Source organism: Rhinoraja longicauda, chromosome 31, assembly GCF_053455715.1.
Source record: "Rhinoraja longicauda isolate Sanriku21f chromosome 31, sRhiLon1.1, whole genome shotgun sequence".
Taxonomy (NCBI): domain Eukaryota; kingdom Metazoa; phylum Chordata; class Chondrichthyes; order Rajiformes; family Arhynchobatidae; genus Rhinoraja; species Rhinoraja longicauda.
Window position 1 is genome coordinate 8,304,673 of NC_135983.1, and position 27,442 is coordinate 8,332,114.

The 27,442-nt window shown below is 40.7% G+C and overlaps 1 protein-coding gene across 3 annotated transcripts in view; it reads left to right on the forward strand.

The window, feature by feature from the left end:
* dennd1a (DENN/MADD domain containing 1A) overlaps positions 1–27,442 on the forward strand; it is a 514,736-nt gene that overhangs the window by 115,530 nt on the left and 371,764 nt on the right. For all 3 annotated transcript variants that reach the window (XM_078426383.1, XM_078426382.1, XM_078426384.1), the window contains exon 3: positions 16,654–16,697. In XM_078426383.1, coding sequence (XP_078282509.1) covers positions 16,654–16,697 — 44 coding nt within the window. The remainder of the gene's footprint in view (positions 1–16,653; positions 16,698–27,442) is intronic.

The following is a 27,442-nucleotide window of genomic DNA, read 5'->3' on the forward strand; positions in this document are numbered from 1 at the left end:
GCATTCAGGCCAAAGAGTTCAATCTTGGTTTCATCAGACCAGAGAATCTTGTTTCTCATGGTCTGAGAGTCCTTTAGGTGCCTTTTGGCAAACTCCAAGCGAGCTGTCATGTGCCCTTTACTGAGCAGTGGCTTCCGTCTGGCCACTCTACCATAAAGGCCTGATTGGTGGAGTGCTGCAGATATAGTTGTCCTTCTGGAAGGTTCTCCCATCTTCACAGAGGAACTCTGGAGCTCTGTCAGAGTGACCATCGGGTTCTTGGTCACCTCCCTGACCAAGGCCCTTCTCCCCCGATTACTCAGTTCGGCCGGGCGGCCAGCTCTATGAAGAGTCCTGTTGTTTCCAAAGTTTTCCCATTTAAGAATGACGGAGGCCACTGTGCTCTTCGGGATCTGCAATGCTGCAGAAATTGTTTAATACCCTTCACCAGATCTGTGTCTCAACACAATCCTGTCTTGGAGGTCTAGGGACAATTCCTTCGTCTTCATGGCTTGGTTTTTGCTCTGACATGCACTGTCAACTGTGGGACTTTACATAGACAGGTGTGTGCCTTTCCAAATCATGTCCAATCAATTTAATTTACCACTGGTGGACTCCAATCAAGTAGAAACATCTCAAGGATAATCAATGGAAACAGGATGAACCTAAGCTCAATTTTGAGTGTCATAGCAAAGGGTCTGAATACTTATGTAAATGTGATATTTCAGTTATTTCTTTTCAATTACTTTGCAAAAATTTCTAAACATCTGTTTTCGTTTCTTCATTCTGGGGTACTGTGTGTAGATTGATGATTAAAAAAATGAATTTAATCCATTTTAAAATAAGGCTGTAACTTAACAAAATGTGGAAAAAGTGAAGGGGTCTGAATATTTTCTGAATGCACTTTATCAGGTCTCCCCTCAGCCTCTGATACTCCAGAGAAAACAATTCAAGTTTGTCCAACCTCTCTTTATACCTCTAATCCAGGTAGCATTCTGGTAAGCCTCTACTAGTCTCTCTCCTGTGGAGGCTTTGTAGAGAGCCAAGTAGAAGTTTACCAGACCCAGTCTGAAAAGGGTTCAGAATTGGCTTCATGGAAGGAAACAGAGGGTAGTTTTTTTGGAAAGTTGGCTTTCAGACTGGAGGCCTGTGCTTAGTGGTGTGCCTCAGGGATTGGTGCTGGGCCCAAAGCTGTTTGTCGTTTGCTGTTCAACGATCTGCATGAGAATGTACAAAGTGAGATTAGTAAATTTGCAGATGGCACAAAAGTAGGTGGTATCAGGGACAATGCAGATGATTATCAAAACCACAGTAGAATCTTGATTAACTGGTAAATGGACTGAGGAATGGCTAATGGAGTTTAATGCACATAAATGGGAGATGTTGCATTTTGGGAAGTCAAACCAGGAAAGGACCACTGTGACTGGTGGGATCTGAAGCATGTTGTAGAGCAAATGGATTTGAGAGTACAAGTGTGTAGTTCCCTGAAAGTGGCATCATAGGTAAGTAGGGTAGTCAAGAAGGCTTTTTGGTACATTGGCCTTCATCGGTTCCCCTCATGTTTTTATACACCTCTATCAGATCACCCCTCAGCCTCCAGTGCTCCAAGGAATAAAGTCCTGGTCTTTAGCTTTGGATGTCAACAACTGGGGGGCATTGCTTAAGATGAGAGTGGAAAGATTTAATGGGAATCTGGGGGGACATTTTTCACATGGAGGATAGTAAGTGTATGGAATGAGCTGCCATAATTGAGGGATAAGTTGTGTCGAAGGGCCTGTTTCCATGCTGTCTGACTCCATAACTCTAAAAGGGGCAGGAAGCGATGTCTGAAGAGGCTACAATTTGCCCAGGCAAAGAGGTGGATGATTCTCCCCTTTTGCCCCACTAACATCACTGTTTACCTGCATCCCACCCCACGGTGGCGCAGTGGTAGGGTTGCTGCCTTACGGTGAATGCAGCGCCGGAGACTCCGGTTCGATCCTGACTATGGACGCCGTCTGTACAGAGTTTGTACGTTCTCCCCGTGACCTGCGTGGGTTTTCTCCGAAATCTTCGGTTTCCTCCCACACTCCAAAGATGTACAGGTATGTAGGTTAATTGGCTGGGCAAATGTAAAAATTGTCTCTAGTGTGTGTAGGATAGTGTTAATGTGTGGGAATTGCTGGGCGGCGCGGACCTGGTGGGCCGAAGGGGCTGTTTCCGCGCTGTATCTCTAAATCTAAAAAAAATCTAATACAACCACGACCATCTTTGATGAATATTATCTTTACTCAAATTGATATATCTGTTATATTTAGAAATTTTTGTTGAAAGTCATTAAATTTGGAGTTGTTGAATCGTATGTTTAACAAGATCAGAAATCATCCAAAAGATGAGAAATGTTCAAAAGAATCTAACTCCATAGACTAATCCTCATGGGAAAATTGGATTTGCTTAATGTTGGTTTGCTTAAAGTCATGCTTTTCAAGAAAGCAACCTCAACATCAAGAAAGCAGGTAGACGCAAAATGCTGGAGTAACTCAGCGGGACAGGCAGCATTCCTCAACATTGAAGTAAGGTAGGCAGTGTTGCATGCGCTGAATGAAATTCCAAAGATCAATTTTGACTTCCATTTTAAATAGTTTAGTTTATTGAGTTTAGTCAGGAAACAGGCCCTTTGGTCCACTGAATCCATGCTAACCATCAATCACCGGTTTCCACTAGTTCTATGTTATACCACTTTCTCATCCACACCCTACACACTTAAGGTAATTTACAGAAGCCAATTACCCTACAAACTCGTACGTCTTTGGAATGTGGAACGAAACTGGAGAACCCAAAGAAAACCCAAGCAGTCACAGGGAGAGAGTGCAAACTTCACACAGACAACATCCAAGGTCAGGATCGAACCCGGGTTTCTGGTGCTGTGAGGCAGAAGCTCTACCAGTTGCACCACTGTGCCATTCCAGTAGTGTTGAATCTAAGCCATATTATTTTGAGACAATCTGTGTTTAGATTGTGTTGATCAAAACTGCAAAATTGGGTACGTGGAAAACAGATACTTCTAAGACAGTAACTAAATTATTTTTTTGTTTTTTGTTTTGTTAGTTATGGATCAATAGAAAATGATCAAAAGTTGGAATTTGATTGATTACAAAAATATTCCTCTACTGAGTGCAGAAAGTGCCAAGAAATCTCAACAGTTAGTTGCCAAAGTAAATGTGTGAGGAGAGATGTATTGCTGTTTTAAACACGGGGGTTTTCTTTGAACACTAACTTCAACTTAAGTATTCACTTTAACCCAGCAAAAACATTCTGCTGTACTTTGTGGAGGTGCAAGGATAAAATTGGAGTGGAGGCCCAAGTTAAATATTGGGCTCGGACCAATGAGTAAAAGAGGAGAATAGTTTCCCATAAGCAGCAGATAAAGTTTGGACTGATTTCAAGCTTGAAGCATTCCGTAGTTGAGGCAGCCACATGGGCTATTTGTCACATCGCCACCATTCGAATCTTGGTGGATTTAGCTGGCAGTCAGCACATGATTTGTCAGAGCTGCACTGGGCTTGGATGGGACTGATTCGTTCGAGACATGTTTTGTGAGAGAAATCTAATTTTGAATGAGAGAGTTATATTTGCTTGGTTGAAAATAATTTCAATCAGGACTTGTATTGAGAAACAAGCGTCGGAGTTGGTACATTTTGGCACATCATCATTGAGTGGTTGGCGGTAATATTTTCCAGGCAAACAATTTTCTATGGAACCTCTATGGAAATAAACACCCTTAATATGTTGTCCGCTGTTTCATGCAAGTTCTCTAGAAATACATTTGGAGCTATTTCTATAAATTTAAAGTATGTACAGTAAAGAATGATGCACTGTTTTCCAGTAATCACCTGTTCCAAATAAAAATACAGAAGACTTCACAATGTTATTTGGAACTCAATGAAATACAGCTGATACAGCGTAATGCACAAAATACAGTACTTGTAAAAACACACAGACACACAATTGGAATTCTGCCAAGCAGAAAATTTTAATACAGTTTGCTTAACCACAGGGTGCCAGGTTCTTGCATGTTCCACCCTGCTGCTGTTTGCAAGAAAAGTGTTCTGTTGCTTGAAAGAATTGCATACAAAGCTGATTATGTACTGATTCAATAAAGAATCTTTTTTTCAGGAGCCGTGGCTCCATGTTTCAGAGGTTTTAAATTTTTATGATGCTTAAGCAGGAAAGGGAAAAAAAATCAAATGTTTGGTAGTCACATTGCACAATCCACTAAAATATAGATTGAAAAAAAAATCATTTCAAGCCCAATCAGTAGCATTTATGTTTCATGTTGCACAATAAAAGTGTGGTTGGCAGCTTTCTGCATTGTCAGACAAGTATTAAAAAGATGTCTGACTAGTATACCAGCTTTTAATTTAAACCGGCTGGCTTTAACTTAGGTGCATAGTTCTGAAAATAAAAAAAAGGAGGCTTAGGTATGTTTTACTCTTTTTGTAGAGGGAAGATTTTGTTTGCAAATAATGTTTGATGCATGAGGGTCACTTACACTGAGAACTGGTTCATAATTTCTGCTACTGCAGTAAGGAGCAATGCCAGGAATATCTGAAACTGTTAAAATTGTAGCTGTAGTTACACCAAAGATCTTAGTACATGGAACAGTACAGCACAACAACAGGCCCTTCAGCCCACGATGTGTGCAATGATGTCTGCACACGAGGCCAAGGCCAACTCTTATCTATCTGCACATTATCCACATCCCTCCATTCGTTGCATATCCATATGCCTATCCAAAAGTCTCTTAGATGCCACTTTCATATCTGTCTCAATCACTATCGCTGGCAGTGCATTCCGGGCGCTTGCCACTGTGTAAAATAAAAACTTACCCCGCGCATCTCCTTTAAACTTTGCCCCTCTCACCATAAAGCTATGCACTCTAGTGTTTGATTTTTCTATCTTCGGGAAAAAAGGTTCTTACATGTGACAGCATGTGGATGGACTTCTGCCAAGCATTAAAATGTAATACTTTAGATTTGATGGTTGGCCTTCATTAGTTCAGTGGTCTACGCACCATTGTGATGGTGGCCATTTATAAATGATGATACAGAGTTCTTGCATTTGGATGTCCTGGATTTGTTGTTGGAGTCCAATATCCACATGCATTTTTCCAACATGTTGCATCTTTACTGGATTTTCTAGATGGCATAAACAAATAGGTCTCTGGTGCGACATTTTGAGTTGAGACCATGGAACACAAGGATTCTTTTTCATGGCTCTGCTCCAATTTATTGGGTGGGAGTGGGATCAGTAATAGCATGCACTACTCAGACCACTCGTGAGCTCACCTCTGTGTCACCCATGAGGATGACCAAGTGTTTACTAAGTAGACGATTCAAGGGAGGAAATGCTGTTACTGCAAGAGAGAAATACCAAAGCCTACTTACTGTTGAATGTTGACATAGAGATGTGCCTTGCGTTATTCCCTGTAGTATCCCCTGTGGTCTGAAGAAAGGTCTCGTCACGAAACGTCATCTATTGAGCCCAAAGAAGGGTCTCCACCCGAATCGTCACCTATTCCTTTTCTCCAGAGATGCTGTCTGAACCGCTGAGTTACTCCAGCTTTTTGTGTCTATCTTTGGTTTAAACCAGTATCTGCAGTTCCTTTCTACACATTCCCTTTAGTACCATATATCTATAAATCTGGCTGAATTTGTTCATTACCATCTTGAATTGAGATGGTTTTAGTGAATGGTATGCATTTTTGCTTACTTTTAAAGGATTGACTAATGTAAAGGAAAAGTCAGTTCCAGAAATGCTCTTCTTAGTAAGCTGAGTACCTCAAAATGGGGAGCAAATTCTAAAACCATTTGATCAACAGCTCTGGCTCTCTGCTTCTCCACTGCCGAGTATGCCTGCACAGTATTTGAGCGCTCAGCTCATGCAAGGAAGATTGATCCGGTGCTAAACACAAGCTGTCGCTGCATCAGTGGATGCATGAAACCTACCAAGACTGACAACATCTACTTACTCTCTGGCATTGCACCTCCTGGAGTCTGAAGAGCTGTAGCCTGTCAAAAAGAATGCCTCAGACAATCAGAGGATGAAAGACACCACCTACATGACCACCCTTTGCTACCTCAGCGTTTGAAATCACGCAGAAGTTTCGTCTCTTCTGTCCATCCCCTGGGCTGCAGTGCATCGTCCAGAAGGCTCAAACTCTGGGAAGAGAGACTAGAGAAATCTCCGGAAGACATTCACATGGCAATTGATCCCTCTGAGAAACTCCCACCAGGTTCCGACCAACCGTGGTAACCTGGCGCAATCTCAACAGACTGCGGACAGACATGGGGAGGAGCAAATCGAACATGCTGAAGTGGGGATATACTGAAGGTGTGGCAGACTGCGAGTGCGGACGGGGCCTCCAGACTATGGAACATCTCCTGAGCTGAGACATGCTGCATGACACATGCACTGTAAACGATCTTGCAGAGGCCAACGACGTTGCACTGAAATTTGCTCGCTATTGGCAAACAGCTGTGTGATGACACGAATAAATAAATAACGAATGTAATACGAAGCAATTGAACTTCATTATCAGTCGTACTGAATGCAAATGCGTTCATTGCTCACCTCCACCTTGACTGCCCTCACTGAGGCTTTGTTCTATTTGTGGGATGTCTATTTGCTGTGGAGCAATGCTGGAATGTTAAAAGTTTCCAACCCTTTTATTTGTGTTAAAAATTGTGAATGATATTCCCTTTCCACATATAAATACATTAATAAGTTGTATCATTTATTTAGCTTATTTTACAGAGTAGATGTGAAAGTAAGTTAGCAACCAGCTGCATTCTAATCCAACTTGCTCTATAAATCTGTGAATGAATTGTAATTTTGAATTCAATACTCTTAAGTGTATCTGACTTCAATATAGTATAGCAACACAATGTAATTACCTTTCTCCTTCGCCACTGGAAGCCACAATTCACAAATAATTAAGCCCAATCTTACAACATTTTGATTGCCACAGAAAAATAGGAAAGGAAAATATTTTGGTGTGCACCTTTCCACTTCATTTATCGTAGACCTGAAGCTCCTCTGGATGTTGTACTGTTTTTATTGACAAGTTCCATGTTGTCAGGTTGAACCCCAGTGATTGAGGAGCCATTAGAGGCCGCATGCCAACTTCTTGTATAAAGATAAATCTCTTGGAGTGGATGTTGAAAAGGTACATGAAGTGCCTAATGGAGAAGGTAAAGCAGGAAAATAATGCTTACAGAAGAACGGGGAGTATGATTCAGAGAATAGTGAAAGCCAAAATTAGGAAAGTTGACAGTAAATAGTTAATATAAATTATATACAGTAAGGGTGGTGCAGGCCAAGAGACTTCACATTTAAAAGATAGCCATGTCTTGATTCGACAGTGGAATCTGAGAACTACACCGATCAGCCAAAACATTATGACCACTGACAGGTAAAATGAATAACATTGATTATCTTGTTACAATGGCACCTGTCAAGGGGTGGGATATATTAGGCAGCAAGTGAGCAGTCAGTTCTTGAAGTTGATGTGTTGGATGTAGGAGAAATGGGTAGAAGGAAAGACCTGAGCGACTTTGACAAGGGCCAAATTGTTCAGGCCAGACGACTGGGTCAGAGCATCTCTGAAACGCCAAGGCTTGTTGGGTGCTCCCGGTCGGCAGTGGTTAGTACCTAACCACAGTGGTCTGAGGAGGAACAAACCGGCAACAGGGTGTTGGGCGCCCAAGGCTCATCGATGCGCGAGGGCAACAAAGGCGATCCCGTCAGAAGGTCTACTGTGGCACAAGTCACAGAAGATTTTAATGGTGGTCATGGGGGGAATGTGTCGCAATACACAGTGCATCGCACCCTGCTGCGTATGAGGCTGCACACGGAGGACCAACAGCATATTAGTCAGGTGGTCATAATGTTTTGGCTCATCAGGTCATAATGTTTTGGCTGATCGGTGTATATCCTACACTTTGTACCTTTCCCTCTGAGAACTATTGTTTGGATTCTGGAAATAAGTAATTAAATCTCCATTCTAATCTTGTCACCCCATGGACTGTTTTGCTGTGATTTAGCAGTGTGTTTATCATTATGATGGAAGGTGGTCTAAAAGAGATTTAATTACTTTCATGCATTAAAAACAAAAAGTGCAGGAAACACTCAGCAATTCAGGCAGCATCAGAGGAAAGTAAAACTGTTCACATATTAGTTTGAAGACCCTTAATCAGAATTGGAATAGAGAGAAAAAGATTAGTTTTTATTGACAGAGAAAGGTGGTGGGGAGGGAGATGCATAAATCAAATGTATAATCTGTGATTTAAAAAAAATTAAAAAAATGTTGGACGAACTTACAGAATAATGAAAGGCATAGAGTGGATGTGGAAAGGATGTTTCCACTGGTGGGAGAGACTAAGACCAGAGGTCATAGTCTCAGATTTAAAGGGCACTCTTTTAGAAAGGTGAGGAGGAACTTCTTGAGTCTGATGGTAGTTAATCTGTGGAACTCATTGCCACAGAGGGCTGTGGAGGCCAAGTCAGTGGATATTTTTAAGGCAGAGATAGACAAACTCTTGATTCGACCAGGTGTCAAGAGTTAAGGGGAGAAATCAGGAAAATGGGATCAGGAGGCAGAGATCAGCCATGATTGAATGGTGGACTAGACTCGATCGGCCGAATAGCCTAATTCTACTCCTATAACTTGTGTGAACTTGTGTGTGGACTCATTGGGCCTGGGGAAGGAACTGTATACACTGGAATCCCGAGCAAAGCACAAAGTGCTGGAGTAACTCGGCGGGTCAGGCAGCATCTGTGAGGGAAATTGATAGGCAATGTTTTGGGTCTAGACACTTCTTCAGACTGAAACGTCTCTTCCGACTGGAAACAACGGCAGTTCATTTGCTCCACAGATGCTACCTGATCTGAGTTACTTCAGCACATTGTGTTTTGCTCATTGGGCCAAGGTTGTCTCTGGGGATGGATTGTTAAAGGGACTGTGGGAGGGTAGTATAGAAGTGTGATGTGATGCAAGTCACAGTGTAAACAAAGAGGGGAGAAAAGAGGGATGATTCGTAGCAAAAGAGAATATTTCTCTTACAGAGAAAGGGAGTTATTGGAAGTTAGAGAACTCAGTATTGAGTGCTGAGGTGCAGTACCTCAAACATTGGTTTGGGCTCGTTGTAACAGTGTAGGTGGCCATAGACAGATAGGCAAGAGCTATATTCATCACCCTCTACCTTTCCCTCTGAGAATTATATTCTGCACTATGTATTTCCTCTCTGAGAACTAAATCCTACATTCTGTATCTTTCCCTCTGAGAACTATATTCTGTACTCTTTGCCTTTGCTTGGTCTATATACTTGATTTTGGCGTGATTGTATTTATTTATAGTATTATCTGATTTGATTGGATAGCATGCAAAAGAAAGCTGTTCACTAAACCTTGGTGCATGTGACCATAATACTAATCCTAAACCGAAGGTGGGTGTGGAATGGAAAATTAAAGTGGCAAGCAACTTAAAGTTAAGTGCTGCCCTTGTGCAAAGAAGTTGCCCAATCTTGCATTTGGTTCCCCCAATGTAGAGAAGATCACAGTGTGAACACCAGTTGCAGTATACTGAGCTGTCAGCAGTTCATGTGTGTTGTCGTCGCCTGTCAACTGGACTCCGACAACTTGCATTTGTTCTCCAGACGCACTTTATTTACTTGTGCACAAGGAGAGCAGCACAGTCCCAGTTACCGGACTACTCTAAAATTCAGCTCGGCAGCATCAACTTTTAGACAGATTTTGATCAAATGAAATCTTGCACTCTCTCAAATTCCTTTTCGCCAATTACAATCCGTTCTTAAACCCACTAATCTATAATAAAAACTACATGCAATTCAATCCTTTATTTACATTTAATCTTAGTAAAGAACTCTCAAGGACCTTGTACTGTACTGTTATAACTAGCTGTATGTCAAAGGATAACTCTAGAATCTTGTGGTGTAAGGTTATAGCTAATTGCACGTCAAAGCATGTCTATCTAGAACCTTGTGCTCCACATCAAGGGATGTCTACAATGATCCTTGTGCTGCATGTCAAAGGACGCTCAAAGGTCCTTAGTGCTGTACAGCTATCTTAACATTTGCCATACTGCAGCTTCCACAAGGACTTTCTGGTTGGTGAGAAGGAAGGAAGTGAAAGGACAGGTGTCGTAATTGAAAATAGGTACAAAATGTGGAGTGACTCAGCGGGTCAGGCAACATCTCTGGAGAAAAGGAATAGGTAACGTTTCGGGTCAAGACCCTCCTTCAAGTCGGAATTTCTCTGGTTGCATGGGGATTTCTGTGGGGCGAGGAGTGGTTGGTGAAGACAGAGGAGGACCAGTGAGTCTTGACAGCGGTCCTTTCACATAGCAGAAAGGGGTGGGGAATTTGTCTGATGATGGAATCTTGTTAAAGCTGGCAACATTTGTGGAGGATAATCTGTGAAATGTAAAACCTTGCTAGGTTGTAAGGAGAAATTTGACTGAATGTCAAATTTCAATTCAACACTGAATTCTCCAACATCTGATAACTACTTTCTCTGTCTATATCAGAAATGGCCTCTTTTTTGTTGTTGTAATCCATCTATCTGTGATATTGGCTCAGTAATTCTTTTCATCAGCACACCCTGTCGTTCTATTTGTAGCACATCACACTACTTTTAGTCCCTCTAACCGCTCCTATTAACAACCCACCCCCACATCTACCTGGCATAAACCTATCTCAAAAGTTCTCTTTACTCTTATTCATACCGCCTCCCATCTTCCCAACAATTCAAAACCCATTTTTTTTGTCCCAAAATCCCAGTTCTGACAAAAGGGACTTTGATCTGAAATATTACCTCTGTTATGTTTCCTTTTCACAGATGCTACCTGACATCAGCATTTTCTTTTTATTTAAATTTGAATTTCCAGCATCTGCAGTTTATTTTTTTTAATTTTTCAATTTATATCCTTTTTAGATTTCTAGGAAATTGTCTTGATTTGGTTGTTTGGTTAAATTCCAATGTTTCTTCCGTCCATTTCCCCAACCCACTGGTCTGTGTTGTTTTGGATGTAGGCAACGTGGTTCTGCTTTTGGAACTTGCACTGACCCCACCACATTGGCATTTGTCCTTTGTGGGAAGCTCCATCTAGTGGCTTCACAGAGAATCATGCAAAAGAGTGCTGGTGCTTCAAATTGAGGATTGACTGAGCAGGTCATTCTGCAACTCTTTCCACTTTAAATTTAAAAAAAAATTAAACTGTTATATGCCTAATTTAAAGACCTGTAAGTGAAACTCTGCATGAATCGGTGTGGCCTATGAGTTATTAAAAAATAATTCCTATACACTTGGCGTGTCAATTTTGCAGGGAATTGCCATTGAACCAGAGACTACACAATTTATTATGGTTACAGTTTGATAGTTCTGCTGCAATTTCAATTTGAACTTATTTCCTTCTCGAAAGTTCCTGGAGCTTTTGCTCTAGGTTGTGGACAGTCAGTACACACAGAGTAAGGGAAGAGACTGAATGAGAGAAAGACCAGGAGGGTTAGAAGAATACAAAAGGACAAACCAAGATAATTGAGCGGAGGTTTTTAAAGGTAGTGGAGGAGATAGATAAACAACAAGTGCTGAAGAAGGGAGTTAACTCAGGGAAGCATATCTTGGCGGGACAGTCATTAATGAAACTCGTGCGTTGTACACGGTGCTTAAGATTGCAAGGTCATAGAATTAGGGAGAGGTTAGGCAAGGAGATATTGAAATTATTAAAAACTAAAGTTGCGCAAACCTTAAAGATCGATGAACAGAGTATGGTTAGTGACTATAAAAGTAAGTATAAAGTAGTGGCAAGTTGTGTTTAAAACTTGCATGACACTTTTAAATAATATTCTGGGTGAATTAATGTGGATAGTTGCTCAGTAAAGAGCATTCACTTACCAAATTGTTACATTTCCAATTAACATAGCTTGCCATTGTTATGCCAGCATCCTTGCAGGGTATCATTGGCCTGCAAATATAAAAGAAGATGGCAGAATGACTGCAATATGAACGATAATGGAAATTGATTTATTCATTCACAGCTGAATAAACACAGAAGAGATTGTAAATGCTGGAATCTGGAGCAAAAAACAATCTACTGGAAGAATGCAGTGGGTCAGGGGCAAAGGGAAGGCTGACGTTTCAGGTCGCGGCCCTGCAATATGACAGAGTCTAGAGGAATGTACATAGAAATAAGAGGGAAGGTAGAGGCAGAGGCTAGTTGGTGATAGGTGGAAATGCATAAGGGAGGAATAATATACGGATGGAACCGGATGGGGGAGGAGATAGGAGTGGTGAAACCTAGATGGATAGGTATGTAGGTGATGGGTTTCCTAAAAAATGATTGGAAAATTCAGTGTTGATACCATTGCGTTGAAGTCTACCCAAGAGGAATACGAGGTGGTGTTCACCCGGTGTCCTTATCCAACACCTAGAAGTCCACTGTTTCACCTTTCCCACCCCTTCTCTGCCCTCTAATTACCAAGACTTGTTATTCTCCCCAACCTAGTTCCATCTGCCTAATATTTTCCCTCCTTATCTATTTCTAATCATCACCGACCAGTCTCTGTCTAAACACTCCTCCTTCCCCACCTGGCTCCATCTCTCCATCATTTCCCACTGCCCTCTCATCTGGTTCTACCCATTACCTACCTGCCTCTGCCTCACCCCATCCCCTCACTTCTATCTCCCTGCCAATTTCCCCTCTGCATTCTCCATTCTGGCACAGGGTCTCAGCCCGAAAAGTTGACCATCTATTTGCCTCAGTAGATGCTGCTTGATCCACTGAGCTGTTCCAGCAATTAGTTATCTTTTGCTCTTGCTGCACAACTTGAGTTATTAATTGCATTGGTATGCATTGTTGCTCTATAGTGACTTATAGCTAAAATTAAAAATAGCTCATTTGTTTCGTACAGCAGAAAGAATGTGTGATTGATCAGGCAGTTTGCTCAACGAATTGTTCATCAGTGATAGGAGCAGAATTAGACCATTCGGCCTATCAAGTCTAATCCACCATTCAACCATGGCTGATCTACCTTTCCCTTGCAACCCATTCTCCTGCTTTCTCCCCATCACCCCTTGTCTGTCTGAATCCTGCTCTGATTATGGAGAGGAAAATGTATTCTGCCTGCAGCATAATATTCCACTGGGAATATTTTTGACATGGAAGAAGAAACTTGAAGATGGCACAGAAGCAAAGCTGGTAGAACTGCTTCTACGTAGCACCAGAGGCCTGGGTTCAATCCTGACTTTGGCCATTGTCTGTGTGGAGTTTTCACGTTCTCCCTGTAATTGCATGGGTTTCCTCCAGGACCCCCTCCCTCCCCCCCACATCCCAAAGACGTGCGGGATTGTAGGATAATTGGTCTCTATAAATTGCCCCTAGTGTGTAGAGGTGGATGAGAAAGTGGGATAGCATAGAACTAGTGTGAGTGGGTGGTCGATGGTCAGTGTGGACTCGGAGGGTTGAAGGGCCTGTTTCCGTGCTTTATCTCTGAACTAAGTCAGATTAAAATTGGAATGGCTCAACGATCTATTTTCTATTGGCATCAGATTGAAGGAAAGGTATTTAAACCTACTGTGGGTTTGCAGATTATAGGAAGTGTGTTCGCTGGATCTTTGTTTGCATATGGGGTCCAATAAGAAGAGGTACAATGAAACTGTTGCCGGGATTGCATGGTCAATGGTGAAGTGGCAGTGCTTGTGACTGACCTAAGGATAGTTTCCTTAACCGATTTAGCAATCTGTGTTGGGGGACTTCCTTTTTACATCAGTTGCTTAGAGCCACCAATTCACGAGGAGCCCATCCATTCAACAACCCAGTCGTCAAAACAAGCACACTGGAAGATTCACACTGGAGAGAGACACAAAGTGCTGAAGTAACTTAGCGGGTCAGGTAGCATCACTAAGAAAAGGATGGATGACATTTTGGGCCAGGACCCTTCTTCACCCATCCTTTTTCTCCAGAGATGCTGCCTGACATGCTGAGTTATTCCAGCACTTTGTGTCTATCTTCGGTATAAACCAGCATCTGCAGTTCCTTTCTACACACTGGAAGATTTTCTCAGACTGCAAAGACGCAGTTAAAAAACACAATAAAACATGTGTTTTAAACATTTTATGCAGTGCAAAATAAAGTTTAGAACATGTCCAATAAAAAGAAAAGCTAAAATATAAAAATATTTAAAATGCAAAAATATTTTAAGATCCTTAATAGTTTGAAATATTTATCTGAGGGAATTCTAATCCATAAAATGAGATGTAATTATGCTCTAGTATGCCTGACAAGGTCACAATTACTCCTTGTAAAACTCCCTATACAATAAAGTATAACATATTCAGGCTGTTTTTATGATGTGAGCATGTCCATAAATACCTGAAGTTCTTATCAATTCGCTGATTACAGCAGAGGAGGCTGTAAATCAGTGAAGTCTGGAGGAGTACGGAATCCCTGATACAAACTTCTGGATCTCCACATGTAGAGATATATGTGTGTGTGGTTGAGAGTTTGCTGACTGGTTTGCAGTGTGATCGTGATGAATAGTGACATTTTTCTAGTCATACAGCTACAATATTTGGATCATTAAAAAACTACAGTAAAAAGTTGTATACAGAGCAGATTAGAGTGATGTGTATTATGTGTGTGTGTGTGTGTGAGAATGGTGGTTGATATGATCAGAGAAAAATGGGTGTGATGGAGGGGATAACTGCATGAAGTTCTGTCATGTCATTTCTGCATTTATAATGCTAACTAAGCATGACAATTTATTCTTCATTTGTAACAAACGTAATTTGTGAGTTATCAAATTATTGCAGATAACTAATGGAATTCACTGGTCACTTTATTCTTGCAGGCATAATTTATGCTTATAATAAATGTTAACATTTTTTTCACTTATGTTAACCATTTATTTTCATAATATTGATCTAGTGAATCAAAAATATCGTCACATAACCTTATAACTAAATTCATTTATTCTATGCAGTTTGGCTCTCATTTATTATCATGGTAATATTATGCTGAAAAAATTGGGCTTGTTTTCCTGGGTCTAAAATATATTTCTGTGCAAAATATGCTTTATATGTTTGGGTTGATATCGGTGAAGTATTCTCTGGAATAAGTTGCATACTACTTAAATCACAGCTGTTCTGGTGAGCCTATACAGCTAAGCAGCCTAACACTCATTACTGTGTCTCCCAATGGCAAGTTGTGTGGGGTCAGATTAATCAATGATATGAAAAGTCAGTTCATTGTTTTTCCTGATAATTATAGCATTTTCCATTACGATCCCTCCAATTTTGTCATTGTACCCTTTTATATTAAAAAAATATTATTTGTTATATCAAGTTCCAATGTTTGTACACCGCAAAGCCTAAAGGGTTAAAGATGTGTGTCACCAAAATCAATAACGATCCCTACACAGGAAATCAAATCATTATGTGGATCAACATTGTCTGAATTGACTTACTCTATTTTCCCTATTTACCTAGCAGCCATGGTACTCTAGGGATGCTAGTGCATGAATTGAGCACAAATTATGTAAAGTTGCAAGCACCAATGCAAATACTTCATGTTACAAGCAAGCGCATCTTGTAGCCAGAGGTTGTGCTTTGACTATGCATTCTTCAGGGTGACTTTAAAACTAATTTTACTTTGGGATTTTTACAAACGTGAATTCATTCCAATGCAGGCTGATTATTTGTCTGACGTATGGAGAATTTCTGTGGTTCTTTCAAGACTCATTCTGTATGCCACTGATCATTGTTTTTACCCTGGTATGTTGTTTTATGTGGATTAGCAGTTGATTCCAATTTTGTCTCAATTAACTACATTCATGTAATTGAGGCTAATAGAAGTAGATCACAATCCCCTGCCAATGCACTACATTTCATAATCTAATGACAGCAGAGATCTGACAAAACAAGTTGAAGCGTATGTTTTAAGAAATATTTGCTGTCACTTATAGTGTTCTGTGTGTACAGCATCCCTTTTTTCCCTCCTTAAATCTTTGATACTGTTGTCATGCATGCTGACAAAGGTTCAGCACTGCTCTAATTAGCCTCAAGGAACTGTTTGGAGTCGGGGATTTTTTTTTTTGGAAGAATTCCACGCATTAAATTGACCCTTCTGCATGTCCCCCTATTATTCATAAGTTGATCTCTGATAACACTGCAAGCTCTGCTGGATGCTGGTAGCAGAACATCAGTAGCTGGCAGAGATGTAGCCTAAATTTGGAACATTTATCTTCTTATGCTCTGTAGTCAGCCAAACTAGGGAGCTAATAAAATCACAATCAAAGCAGGCTCTCTGGAATTTGAAAGACCTTCTGATATTCTGGCAACACATCTAGATGGCAATTTGCAGCTAGTAGGAGGTTAGGGTAGAAAGCTGCCTTGAAGCTAAAGGGTGCGCCAAATATTCTCCTTTTTTTTCCCTAACTGGAGGAGGGAAAAGGGGAAAGCCTTGAACAGTTCTCACTGGCCCTAATCACCATAACAGCCTCAGCTGCCCCTTGGATCCCCTGCCAGGTCCCTATCATCTTCTGATCAAATATTAATGTGTGATACTCTGCTTGCTCGCTAATCCAAAGCCAATTAATATTATCTGTCAATTATTTACAGATCCTGAGGTGCGGAGGCAATTCCCTGAGGACTTCAGCGACCAGGTTTGGAATGCATAATTAACTTTTTTTACATGGCAAAATTTATTTCAGAGTCACTCAAGATACCACTGCTGTTCAGTTTAATGAAGGAGACAAATGAATTTTTGGGGGGAAGAGATGGGGGTGATAATTAAGAGCCACTGATGAAGATGATGATGGCATTGACAGTCTGAAAAGATATACAGTAGGAGGCAAAATTTTGTAACCCAGCATGATAATTTTTTAAGCTATTCAATGAAGTAAAGCACATGCCAACATACATGAACAAAAGATGAAGTAGGTGTTTTAGGTTTTCTTTGTGTCTACTTTCTGGCAATAGCTGTAAAAATGACAAATTGGAAGTCCAAGTAAAAGAGCGTCGGTGATATCTGATGCAAACAATGGAGTGTGAAATTTATGAAGCCTAGTACACGATAGTGTGCCTTGCTGTAGTAATTTTTTTCTAACCAGGGAGGCAGTTTTGAAAAAGAATGCTGTTTGATGCATACCATTATGTTAGGTGTACAAAAATGCAAATTTGCTGTAAAATGTTTAGATACCAAACTGCTTTTAAAGCTTACATTGTTATAAATCTTTCGCATTAGATTGCCAATCCTTCCCAGGAGATTTCAACACTGAGAGGGACTACATAGTAGCTCTGCATTAGGTTAGGAGGCAATTGAGCTTTGTTCATGGGACATGGATACAGATATTGCTTCGATCCACGTATTTCCCATCCCTTCATTATCCTTAAACTGTAGCTTGCTTGACCATTTTGGAATGCATTTAAGTGTCAACCATATACTGGTTCTGGACATTATATGATAAATATTTTTCAGAATAAGTAAGGTAAGCATTTTGTAGGATATAAATGAATCAGATGGGAATTTATGTCAATTCACAGAGTTGTACTTAATTTATTTAATCACCTAAATGTGTAAGTCCTCTTGCCATTTGACCAATCATCATTTTTTGTGGGAATGACACGAGTTGCTTGGCTTATTCACCTCCTTTCACAGTGTGAGTAAATATTAAATACTTTTATGGCCAGTCTTTTGTTCTTAACATTATTTCACTCTGCCACCGCAACTCAAATTAAATTTTCAGAGTCCTTCAAATATGCCAAAGCTATTCGTTGTTCCAGTATAGTCCAGAAATACAAACATAAATCCGAGCATCTTCTCTCTCCTGCAAGCCCTTTTTGAACCCCTCTTGTGTGTCTTTTTGACAATCTTCAAATCTCAACAACGCAAATGAAGAACAACGGAAGGTTTTGTCACTAAGACTGAGACTGAGACTATTCGGTTGGTGGCATGTGCCACTTCTCTTCCGCCACCTTGCCCATGGATCCAATGTCTACCAGCTCCTGCCTTGAACTTGTGTCTTTCTCAGTTTTTCTCTTGTTTCCTCTCTTTCCATCGCCAAACCGGTCTTATCCATTGCCCCAATCTCCTGCTCCCTTGACCATGTTTGCATCAAACTACTATCTACCCATTTCCCTTCTTGACCTTTCTGTTGGCTCAACCAAGCAGATCTTTCCCAGAGAGGGTCATTTTGCCAAGCTGAATCTCTTCTGAGGGCTATTTCTGAGAACACAGAAATCCTGAACTTCTTGAGAGATGATACAAACTTAAGAATAGGAACAGGAGCAGGTCATGTGGCCCATTAAGCCTGTTCTATGTTTACTAAAGTCATGGCTGATCTGATTGCAAATTCAACTTTACATTTCTGTGACCTACCTATGAAGAATCCATCTGAGTCTGCCTTAAAATAGCCAAAGGTAGACACAAAATGCTGGCGTAATTCAGCGGGACAGGCAGCATCTTGGCTAGACAGGCTATGCATAAAATAGCCAAAGACTGCTTTTACCTTGAGTAAGACTTGAGAGAGATAAAAAAAAAAGGCTAGTTTCACTCGTGGATATCCATCCTCTATTTTTGAACAGTGCTCCCCACTCTAGGCTTGCCCACAGGTGGAAACATTCTCTGTGCATGCCAACCTGCCTCAGGTTGTCTCCCCCTTTTCTGAACTCCAGTGGATAAAAGGCTACCCTGCCTGACCTTTACTCATAATATAATCGGTTCATTCCTGGTACAGGTCTACTAAACCTTCTCTTAACTGCTTCCAGTGCATTTAATATCTTTCCGTAAATAAGGTGACCAACATTGTACATGGTAATCTAGATATAGTCTCACCCTTGCCCTATTCTAAGTCATACAGCACGGTATTGGGGCCTTCTGCCCAATTTGCCCACGTCTTCCAAGTTGGCTCATCTTATTTCTCCATGTTCTCCCGAGATGTTGCCTAACTTCAGATAGTTCCTCTGTCCCTCTCTTTCCCCTCCCCCCTTCCCAGTTCTCCCACTAGTCTTCCTGTTTCCGACTACATCCTATCTTTGTCCCGCCCCTCCCCTGACATCAGTCTGAAGAAGGGTCTTGACCCGAAACGCCACCCATTCCTTCTCTCCTGAGATGCTGCTTGACCTGCTGAGTTACTCCAGCATTTTGTGTCTACCAAAGTTTTATTTACCCGTGTTTGACCTATATCACTCTAAACCTTTCCTATCATAGAAACGTAGAAACATAGAAAATAGGTGCAGGAGTAGGCCATTCGGCCCTTCGAGCCTGCACCGCCATTCAATATGATCATGGCCGATCATTCAGCTCAATAGCCTGTACCTGCCTTCTCTCCATACCCCCTGATCCCTTTAGCAAAAAGGGCCACATCTAACTCCCTCTTAAATATAGCCAATGAACTGGCCTCAACTACCTTCTGTGGCAGAGAATTCCACAGACTCACCACTCTCTGTGTGAAGAAATGTTTTCTCATCTCGGTCCTAAAAGACTTCCCCCTTATCCTTAAGCTGTGACCCCTGGTTCTGGACTCCCCCAACATCGGGAACAATCTTCCCGCATCTAGCCTCTCCAACCCCTTAAGAATTTTATATGTTTCTATAAGATCCCCCCTCAGTCTTCTAAATTCCAGCGAGTACAAGCCCAGTCTATCCAGTCTTTCCTCATATGTAAGTCCCGCCATCCCAGGGATCAATCTGGTGAACCTTCTCTGTACTCCCTCTAAGGCAAGAACGTCTTTTCTCAGGTTAGGAGACCAAAACTGCACACAATACTCCAGGTGCGGTCTCACCAAGGCCCTGTACAACTGCAGCAGAACCTCCCTGCTCCTAAACTCAAATCCTCTTGCTATGAATGCCAAAATACCATTCGCTTTCTTCACTGCCTGCTGCACCTGCATGCTTGCTTTCAATGACTGGTGCACCATGACACCCAGGTCACGTTGCATCTCCCCTTCTCCCAATCGGTCACCATTCAGGTAATACTCTGCTTTCCTGTTCTTGCCGCCAAAGTGGATAACCTCACATTTATCCACATTATATTGCATCTGCCATGCATTTGCCCACTCGCCTAATCTATCCAAGTCACTCTGCAGCCTCCTAGCATCCTCCTCGCAGCTAACACTGCCACCCAGCTTCGTGTCATCCGCAAACTTAGAGATGTTGCATTCAATTCCCTCGTCCAAATCATTACAATACAATACAACACAATATATCTTTATTGTCATTGTACAGGGGTACAACGAGATTGGGAATGCGCCTCCCATATGATGCAATAAATTAATTAGCTAGTCAGTATTAATTTAAACAACCCAATGAAACAAATTGTAACAGTTTTAAAACAGAATAAAGTGCAAGTAGATCTGTGCCGGTTGTGTATCTTTTTCCAAATTCATCTATACAAATGTCTTTTAATTGTTGTTAGTGTACCTGTCTCATCTACATCCACTGGCAGCTTATTCCATATACCACCACCCTCGGTGAAAAAGTTGCCCCACAGATTTCTTTTAAATCTTTGCCTTCTTACCTTAAATCTATGTCCTTTTGTTCTTGATTCTCCTACCCTGGGGAAAAAGACTGTATTTGCCCTATCTATTCCCCATGATTTAATACACCTCCATAAGATCACTCTACAAGCTCTTGCACTCCAAGAAATAAAGTCCTAGCCTGCCCAACCGCTCCCCATAACTCACAGCCTCAAGTTCTGGTAACAAGTTTGCTGATATCCTTGAATTGCGCTTTGCTGATGAAATGGGGACCGAAGGCGGATGGCGAGCTTCCCCCATTTTCCCAGCAATTACTCTGAATCTGGAAGCTAAATATGTAGCAGGGTGGACATGGTAAAGGCTCAGTGACTCAATAAAGAGGAACAGCTTGAAGCTTTTGGGTACATTGAGGTAATGTATCTTTTTCCAAATTCATTATGTTAATTTGGTCTTTTAACTTGCATGCATTTTAATGTATTTAATTATTTTGAATGGAGTCGAGTACATAAGTGTTTAATTTATATTTTAAGATCTTTTAAATTATTTTAACATTTTATCCATTGTATTAAAAATTGATATATTTTAAAATGTTTGAGTATTTGTAAATGTGTGTGAATATCAGAGGCAAATAAAGTATTTTGCCAGCTGTTATGCCCCCGATTCTATGGGTTGTCCTGTGCTTACTGGTCTTCTGTGGGGAAGGTTTGCCATTTTTGAGAGGAAATCATTGTTCTTCTCAGGGCCTTGTAGATCAGAGGCTGGCTTTGGGGACCAGGTCCCTGCCTCAGCTAAATGCAGTGAGGGAACATTGAGACGTGCTGGATTAAGATATCCCGTGGCCCACATGTTGTTCTCTTCGTAACATGTTGTTAACAGCTCCTTGTCCTTGGAGAAGGGACCCCACCCGATACGTCACCTATCCATGTTCTCCAGAGATGCTGCCTGACCCACTGTGTTACTCCAGCACTTTGTGTCTTTTCCCCTTTCCTTGGCCACTGTTTCCTTTCCTAGAGTGCAATCCTCCCATCTTCAAAAATCCATCATCACCCCGCACCTTCAAAAAAAATCTCCCCTCAGTTAGCATTATTATTAGCTGTCCTTTAACAGAGGCAGCCTTCCATTTTTTTGCCGATCTCAACCCAGAACCATTTGCTCTAATCCCACTAGGTTTTCACCCTGCTGCAATACTAAAATATTTCTGATCAGTCACCAATGACATTCTCTGAGAAGGTAATAGAGATCTGTCCATCTTTTTTTGTCCTTCTTTTAAAAAGTCAGCAGCTTTTATTTTGATGGATCAGGCATCCATTTTGCCTTTCCGACTGTTGTCTGGCCAGGTCGGTCTTCACTTGCTTGGTTACATTTTTATCCGTCCAGCAATGACTCCTCTTCCTGCTCTTAAACTGCTCTCTTTGGAATTCTCCAAGGACTTCTTCTGTTTCTTATCTACTCAGCAGCTTGTGTGCTACGCAGCAGCATGCAAAGAACAACATCTATGTTGTTGATAGCTAGCTTGGCCTTACTGTCAATTATCTCGTCTTTTACCTGTCCGACCGTATGTATGATGTTTAGTTTATGGAGAGGTAAAAATAACCTCCAACTAAATTGAAGGCATCCACTTCCTGTTATGTCATTGCTATCGTTTTACACTGGTACCAACTCCAGTCCTCTAGAAGATGTCTTCAACACAGTCAGGCTGTTCGCAAACTCAATGTTATATTTAAGCTGATCTTTGGATATGACTGGGCCTGTCTTTTTGACCTCTCTAATATTTTTTGTCTGCACCCTGCCCCAGCTCAACTCTTGAATCCTTCATCCTTCTCTTACTTCTAAATGCATCGTATTCCATGGCTCCTTCCCTTCTTTTATCCCTTAATAAACCAGAATTTAACCAAAACTCTGCATACTAACTTGTACCAACACTGTTGAGTTTGTTGATTTAAGTTAGCTCCCAGTTAATTCTCTTTCTCAAAACTCTTGCCGGTCTCATCCTACACTATTTCTACAATCTAATCCAGCTGCATAATACTTCCAAGATAATTTGTGGTGCTCTGGCCTTATGTACATTGATGAATTTAATCACTTCACCTTTGGCAAACCATGCCTTTACGCTATGATCAAATTTACTCTCTGAACTTGTAATAGCTCGCACCCACCCCTGACGACCTTGTAATCTATATACAAAAATTCTTGTTTGTTTGTTTGTTCCTGAACTACAGCCAAAACGGTACACGATATCACAACAATTTTAGGCCCACCTTACTCACCGTCATCCCTTTGGTGGGAATGGAAGAAGTTTCATTGAAATCGGTGTTATATTTTTTAAGTTATTCACATTTTAAAGTTTAAATCTATCTCCTAGGGAGGGAGGGAGGAGGGTGGAGTGAGGGAGGGAGGAGATTAAGGGGGGGTTGAGGGGGATGGAGTGAGAGGGAGGGGAAAGGGAGGGGGAAGGGGAGGGGGGAGAGGGGAGTGGGGGAGGAGAGGGTGCTGCACCAATGCAGGAGAGGTTTGGGCCCAACGGGTCCACTTGGTCTAGTGCTCCTTAAAACCCATCCTAAATGAGGTTCAGCCCTCTGTACTGTTTTATGCAGCTCTGCGTCAGTGTGTTCTTGCCAATGTTTCTGTGGAGTACCTTAAGATGTTTTGATAAATTAGGGTCACCATATTGATAAATGTTGTTGCCGCTGGTTCTGCTGACTCATTGGAGCATAATTTTGTGAGGGAGCAGACGTGAAATGACTGTTCTTTATAGGTGAGACAGGAAAGGGACTGAAAGGAAAGATTATATAGAATCTGCCCTCCTCCATTGCATTTGACTGAGTGTTAGTCATACCGCAGGTTCTGTAGACACCGTGGCATTTGTATTAATCTTAATTTAATCTAGAGCAGCTTCAAATTCCTGACTTTCCTGATCTGTGTGGTTCTTTGTGTGAAAAATTATGTATTTCCCCACTTAATTATTGTGGTGCAGGAATTTCTAATCATTGTAAGTAGTTACGATAACAAAAAATGTCCTTACAATTTAAATTTTTGTTAATATTTTTGCTCCCAGAGAATATCTGGCCATTTGGAACTGAGATGAGGAAACACCTTTTCACACAGAGAGTTGTGAATTTGTGGAATTCTCTGCCTCAGAAGGCAGTGGAGGCCTATTCACTGGATGCATTCAAAAGAGAGTTTTTAGGGTTAGTAGAATCAAGGGGTATGGGGAGAAGGCAGGAATGGGGTACTGATTATGGATGATCAGCCATGATCACATTGAATGGTGGTGCTGGCTCGATGGGCCGAAGCCTACTCCTGCACCTATTATCTATTTATCTATGTATGTATGCAATATCATTTAAATTTAGTATAAAAATCTTGCAAATTTTAAAGTGTTTTCAGAAATTTGTACTGCAAATTTTTCAATGGAGAATAATTCTATGTCGCTGTTTTAAATTAAAACCTCGAATCATTTGTAACGTTGACTTAACCAGGTGTCCAAAGTCCAAATATAAAATGAGTTGTGTACCATATTTTAAGAATGGATTGATGATCACAAATGACCTGAATTCTGGCCACCTCAAAGAAGGTGGGGCGCTGTGCATTGATGGCCCATTTTAGAAGGAGGATACAATACATTAATCTTCTGTGGAAGTTTATTTGGACAGGATAGAAAACAGGATGCATGCAGACTTTTTTAATTAGAGAATGGACACAATTCTTCAGGTGTAATGGGGAAAAAAAAGGATGTTTATGGAAAATATATAATCTATATTTATCTAATCTAAATTAGTTGTGTTACATCTATCCCTTAATATGAATATTTGAAGTGTTGCTAATATAATTAGGCAATATAACATTTCATCCACCAGATTTATGCAAGAATTTTCTTTAAAAAAAATGTCTTCAAGTTGACAAACATAATAAAGCAGCTATGCGTGATGTGTGCATTGGAGCTTGGCATTGGTGGTAAAATAGCCTAATCACGGGTGCACGAGAGTGACTTTTCATCTGCAGACAGTGACAGTGGTTTTAAACTCCCTGAGCTTGTTTGACCCTGTGATGTCATCTGAAGCTTCTGTTGTGTTTTCTGTTCCGTAGACCACCTGGGCTTTGTGTAAATCCTTATTAATAAGCAAATCTCAATTTACTTTTCTTCATGTTTTTAATGTGTATACAAAGCACTTTTGATTTAAGTATTTTGGAATTAATTGCTCTAGAATTATATACATGCCACCTTACATTTGGCATTCACAACCTGTCCTTATTTGTACAAATGTTTGCAGTGGTTATGCATTTAATTGGAAAATGGTGGCCTTCCTGTCAGGCAAGAAAAGCCTATTTGTTGGTTTCTCTGATAGAAGTAAACTTTACACTGAGTCACGGCCATGTAACTGCCAAGAGAGAAAAAAAAGATTTAAAAAAAAGTATTACATGAAAAGACAACTACAAAATATGAATTTTTCTGCTTGTTTGTGGGTAAAATAAATTTTAGATGTACCGTAGTCTTTGCAGTGGATCAGAGGCTTCTGTTGGTGCTGCTACTACCAGTGAAATTTTATTCTTAAAGGTCTTTATGCTACTGTGGGGGGACTCTGTCACAAATTATTGTGGCTCAATCCTTTAGAAACAGAAAAAGCATGTTAGATCGGCATCTGTGACTGACTAATGATGGCCAGGCTTTTGGCTTCCCTTGAGCCACAAAGCTATTGCTGCCTTTAGAGAGGAAAAAGCATAAGAAGAAAGGGGAGGGATGAAAGGGAGTCACAAATCTGCGGCCTCGGAGATGTATGACTGCTAGGCTGGTTGTCTGCATGGCACGATAATCCATTTTGATCTCCTCAGTCTTAATTGTCTGCTAAAGACAAATGGGCAGTAAAAGTTCATCAGTTTCATCTTTGCTTCTCATTTATGGGCAGAATAAATGAGCCATCACGACAGAAGAAACCTTTCTTTTTGACACGGAAGTAATGCAGACCTGATGTGTTATTAAAAGTCTTTCTCCCTCATTATTTCAGACTCTTCGTGCTGATAGATCTCAGTGTTTCATGAAAAATATAATCTGAAATGTAAATAAGCTGTCTGATACAAAGAGATGATGTAACAAATGAGCTTTCACTTTGTAGAAATCTTGCTTATAATGATCTGGTCTCTGGTATTTTTATAGCAAGTGTTATGATTGAAGGTAGTTAAATATATTGCTGCAATCCTATTTGGCGAAATATAAAAATTTTGCCCAGTATATTTCAATTTAAAAAATGATTTGAAAGAAAATTACATGTAAAAGATGGGGAAGAAGAGTTGACAGGTTTTGTAGTTCAGTTTTTCAAACTTTATTTTTCTGTGGCTGAAAGTATAAAAGGTAATTTTTAGGAGTAAATGAATGCAAATAGTTTAAACACTTAATGAGAAGAATAGGTCTAAATAGGTGTTTTTTTATTATTATTATTATTATACCAGGATCATACTTATTGGCATGAAGTTTGCAACAATTACTGTACTCTTTTTGAAAATAGACGATGAGCATGATTGATCTTCTATGAGCTCTTTTCAATGGATGAAAGTTGTTTCTCCGAAACAAAAGATTAAATTTACATGTGTGCAGACTGATTTATTGTTTTCATGAGCCATCCAAGCACGTGGACAAATAAGGCATCTTCTGGCAGAACAAAGTCGTCATTTTAGAGGTCCTGGGGCTTGCTGAGCCCTTCAGCGCACTTTCATTTTTAACCCAAAAATGTTTGATCAAATGTACTGGATGGATGACAGCTATATTCCCGAGGACATCGTGTATGGTGAACCGGTTACTGGACATCCATACCTCTGCTACAAGGGCAGCTGGAAGAGAGGTACGAAGATAGTAGATAACTGGGAGTTGGCCGTCGATGGTCTGTGTTGTGCTGGAGGGCAATGGCCAAGGTCATTGTGGTAAAGACTTCGAGGTCAGCCACGGTCTCCTGGAGGCGATGTTCAACAGGAAGTTGACCATTGTTCTTGGTCCTCCAAAATATTCCAAATGGAATTTAAACTGGAGGTGGACACCATTAAGACACAAACCATCATTCCTCGAGATGGAAGATTGTTACGTTCAAAACCGAGCCAATGAAGCTCGTAGAAAGTCAACAATACCAAACCCCTCACATATGGATGCAGAATAAAAAAGTCATTAAAATGCTTTCTTTTAAGAAGAAGAAAAATATTTTTGTAATGATTTCTCATGTTTGTATTTATTCACAAAATGCTGAAGTAACTCAGCAGGTCAGGCAGCATCTCAGGAGAGAAGGAATGGGTGACGTTTCGGGTCGAGACCCTTCTTCAGACTGATGTCAGGGGGGCAGGGTGAGGTATATACCTCACTAAAATAACCCTAAAGCTTCATATGGTTCATGGCAAATAGTCCCAGCCTATTCAGCATCTTCTTATCTCTCAAAAAAAAGAATGTAATGCTTTCTCTCTTTTATCAGTTAAATTAGAGATGGAGGCTGTATTGATTCCTATGGAGCATCATCCCTTCTCTAAAATGGGTTGTATTTGTAAACTTTCATCATGACAAAAATACCCCCTCTTACCTCAAGGATCAGTGCTGGACTGTAGATAGTACTCCAAATGTGGCCCAATCAATATTTTGTACAGCTGTATCATAACTGTACAGTACAGCTGCCAAGCCATCACTTATCTACCCTCACATAACATACACCCTTCCATTCCCTGCACATCCATAAGCCTGTCAATAGTTTTTAAAGTGCGTTCCAGGCACTCACCATCATTTGTTAAAAATAAAACTTGCCCCACACATCTCCTTTAAACTTTACCCCTCCTCACCATAAAGTCATGCACTCTGGTATTTGATTTCTCCATCCTTTGCCTCTCATAATTTAATATCTGGTCATTTTAGCTGATGTTGGTATTTCTGCAGAATACACAGTTAATTCAGAAAGACTGGTCAA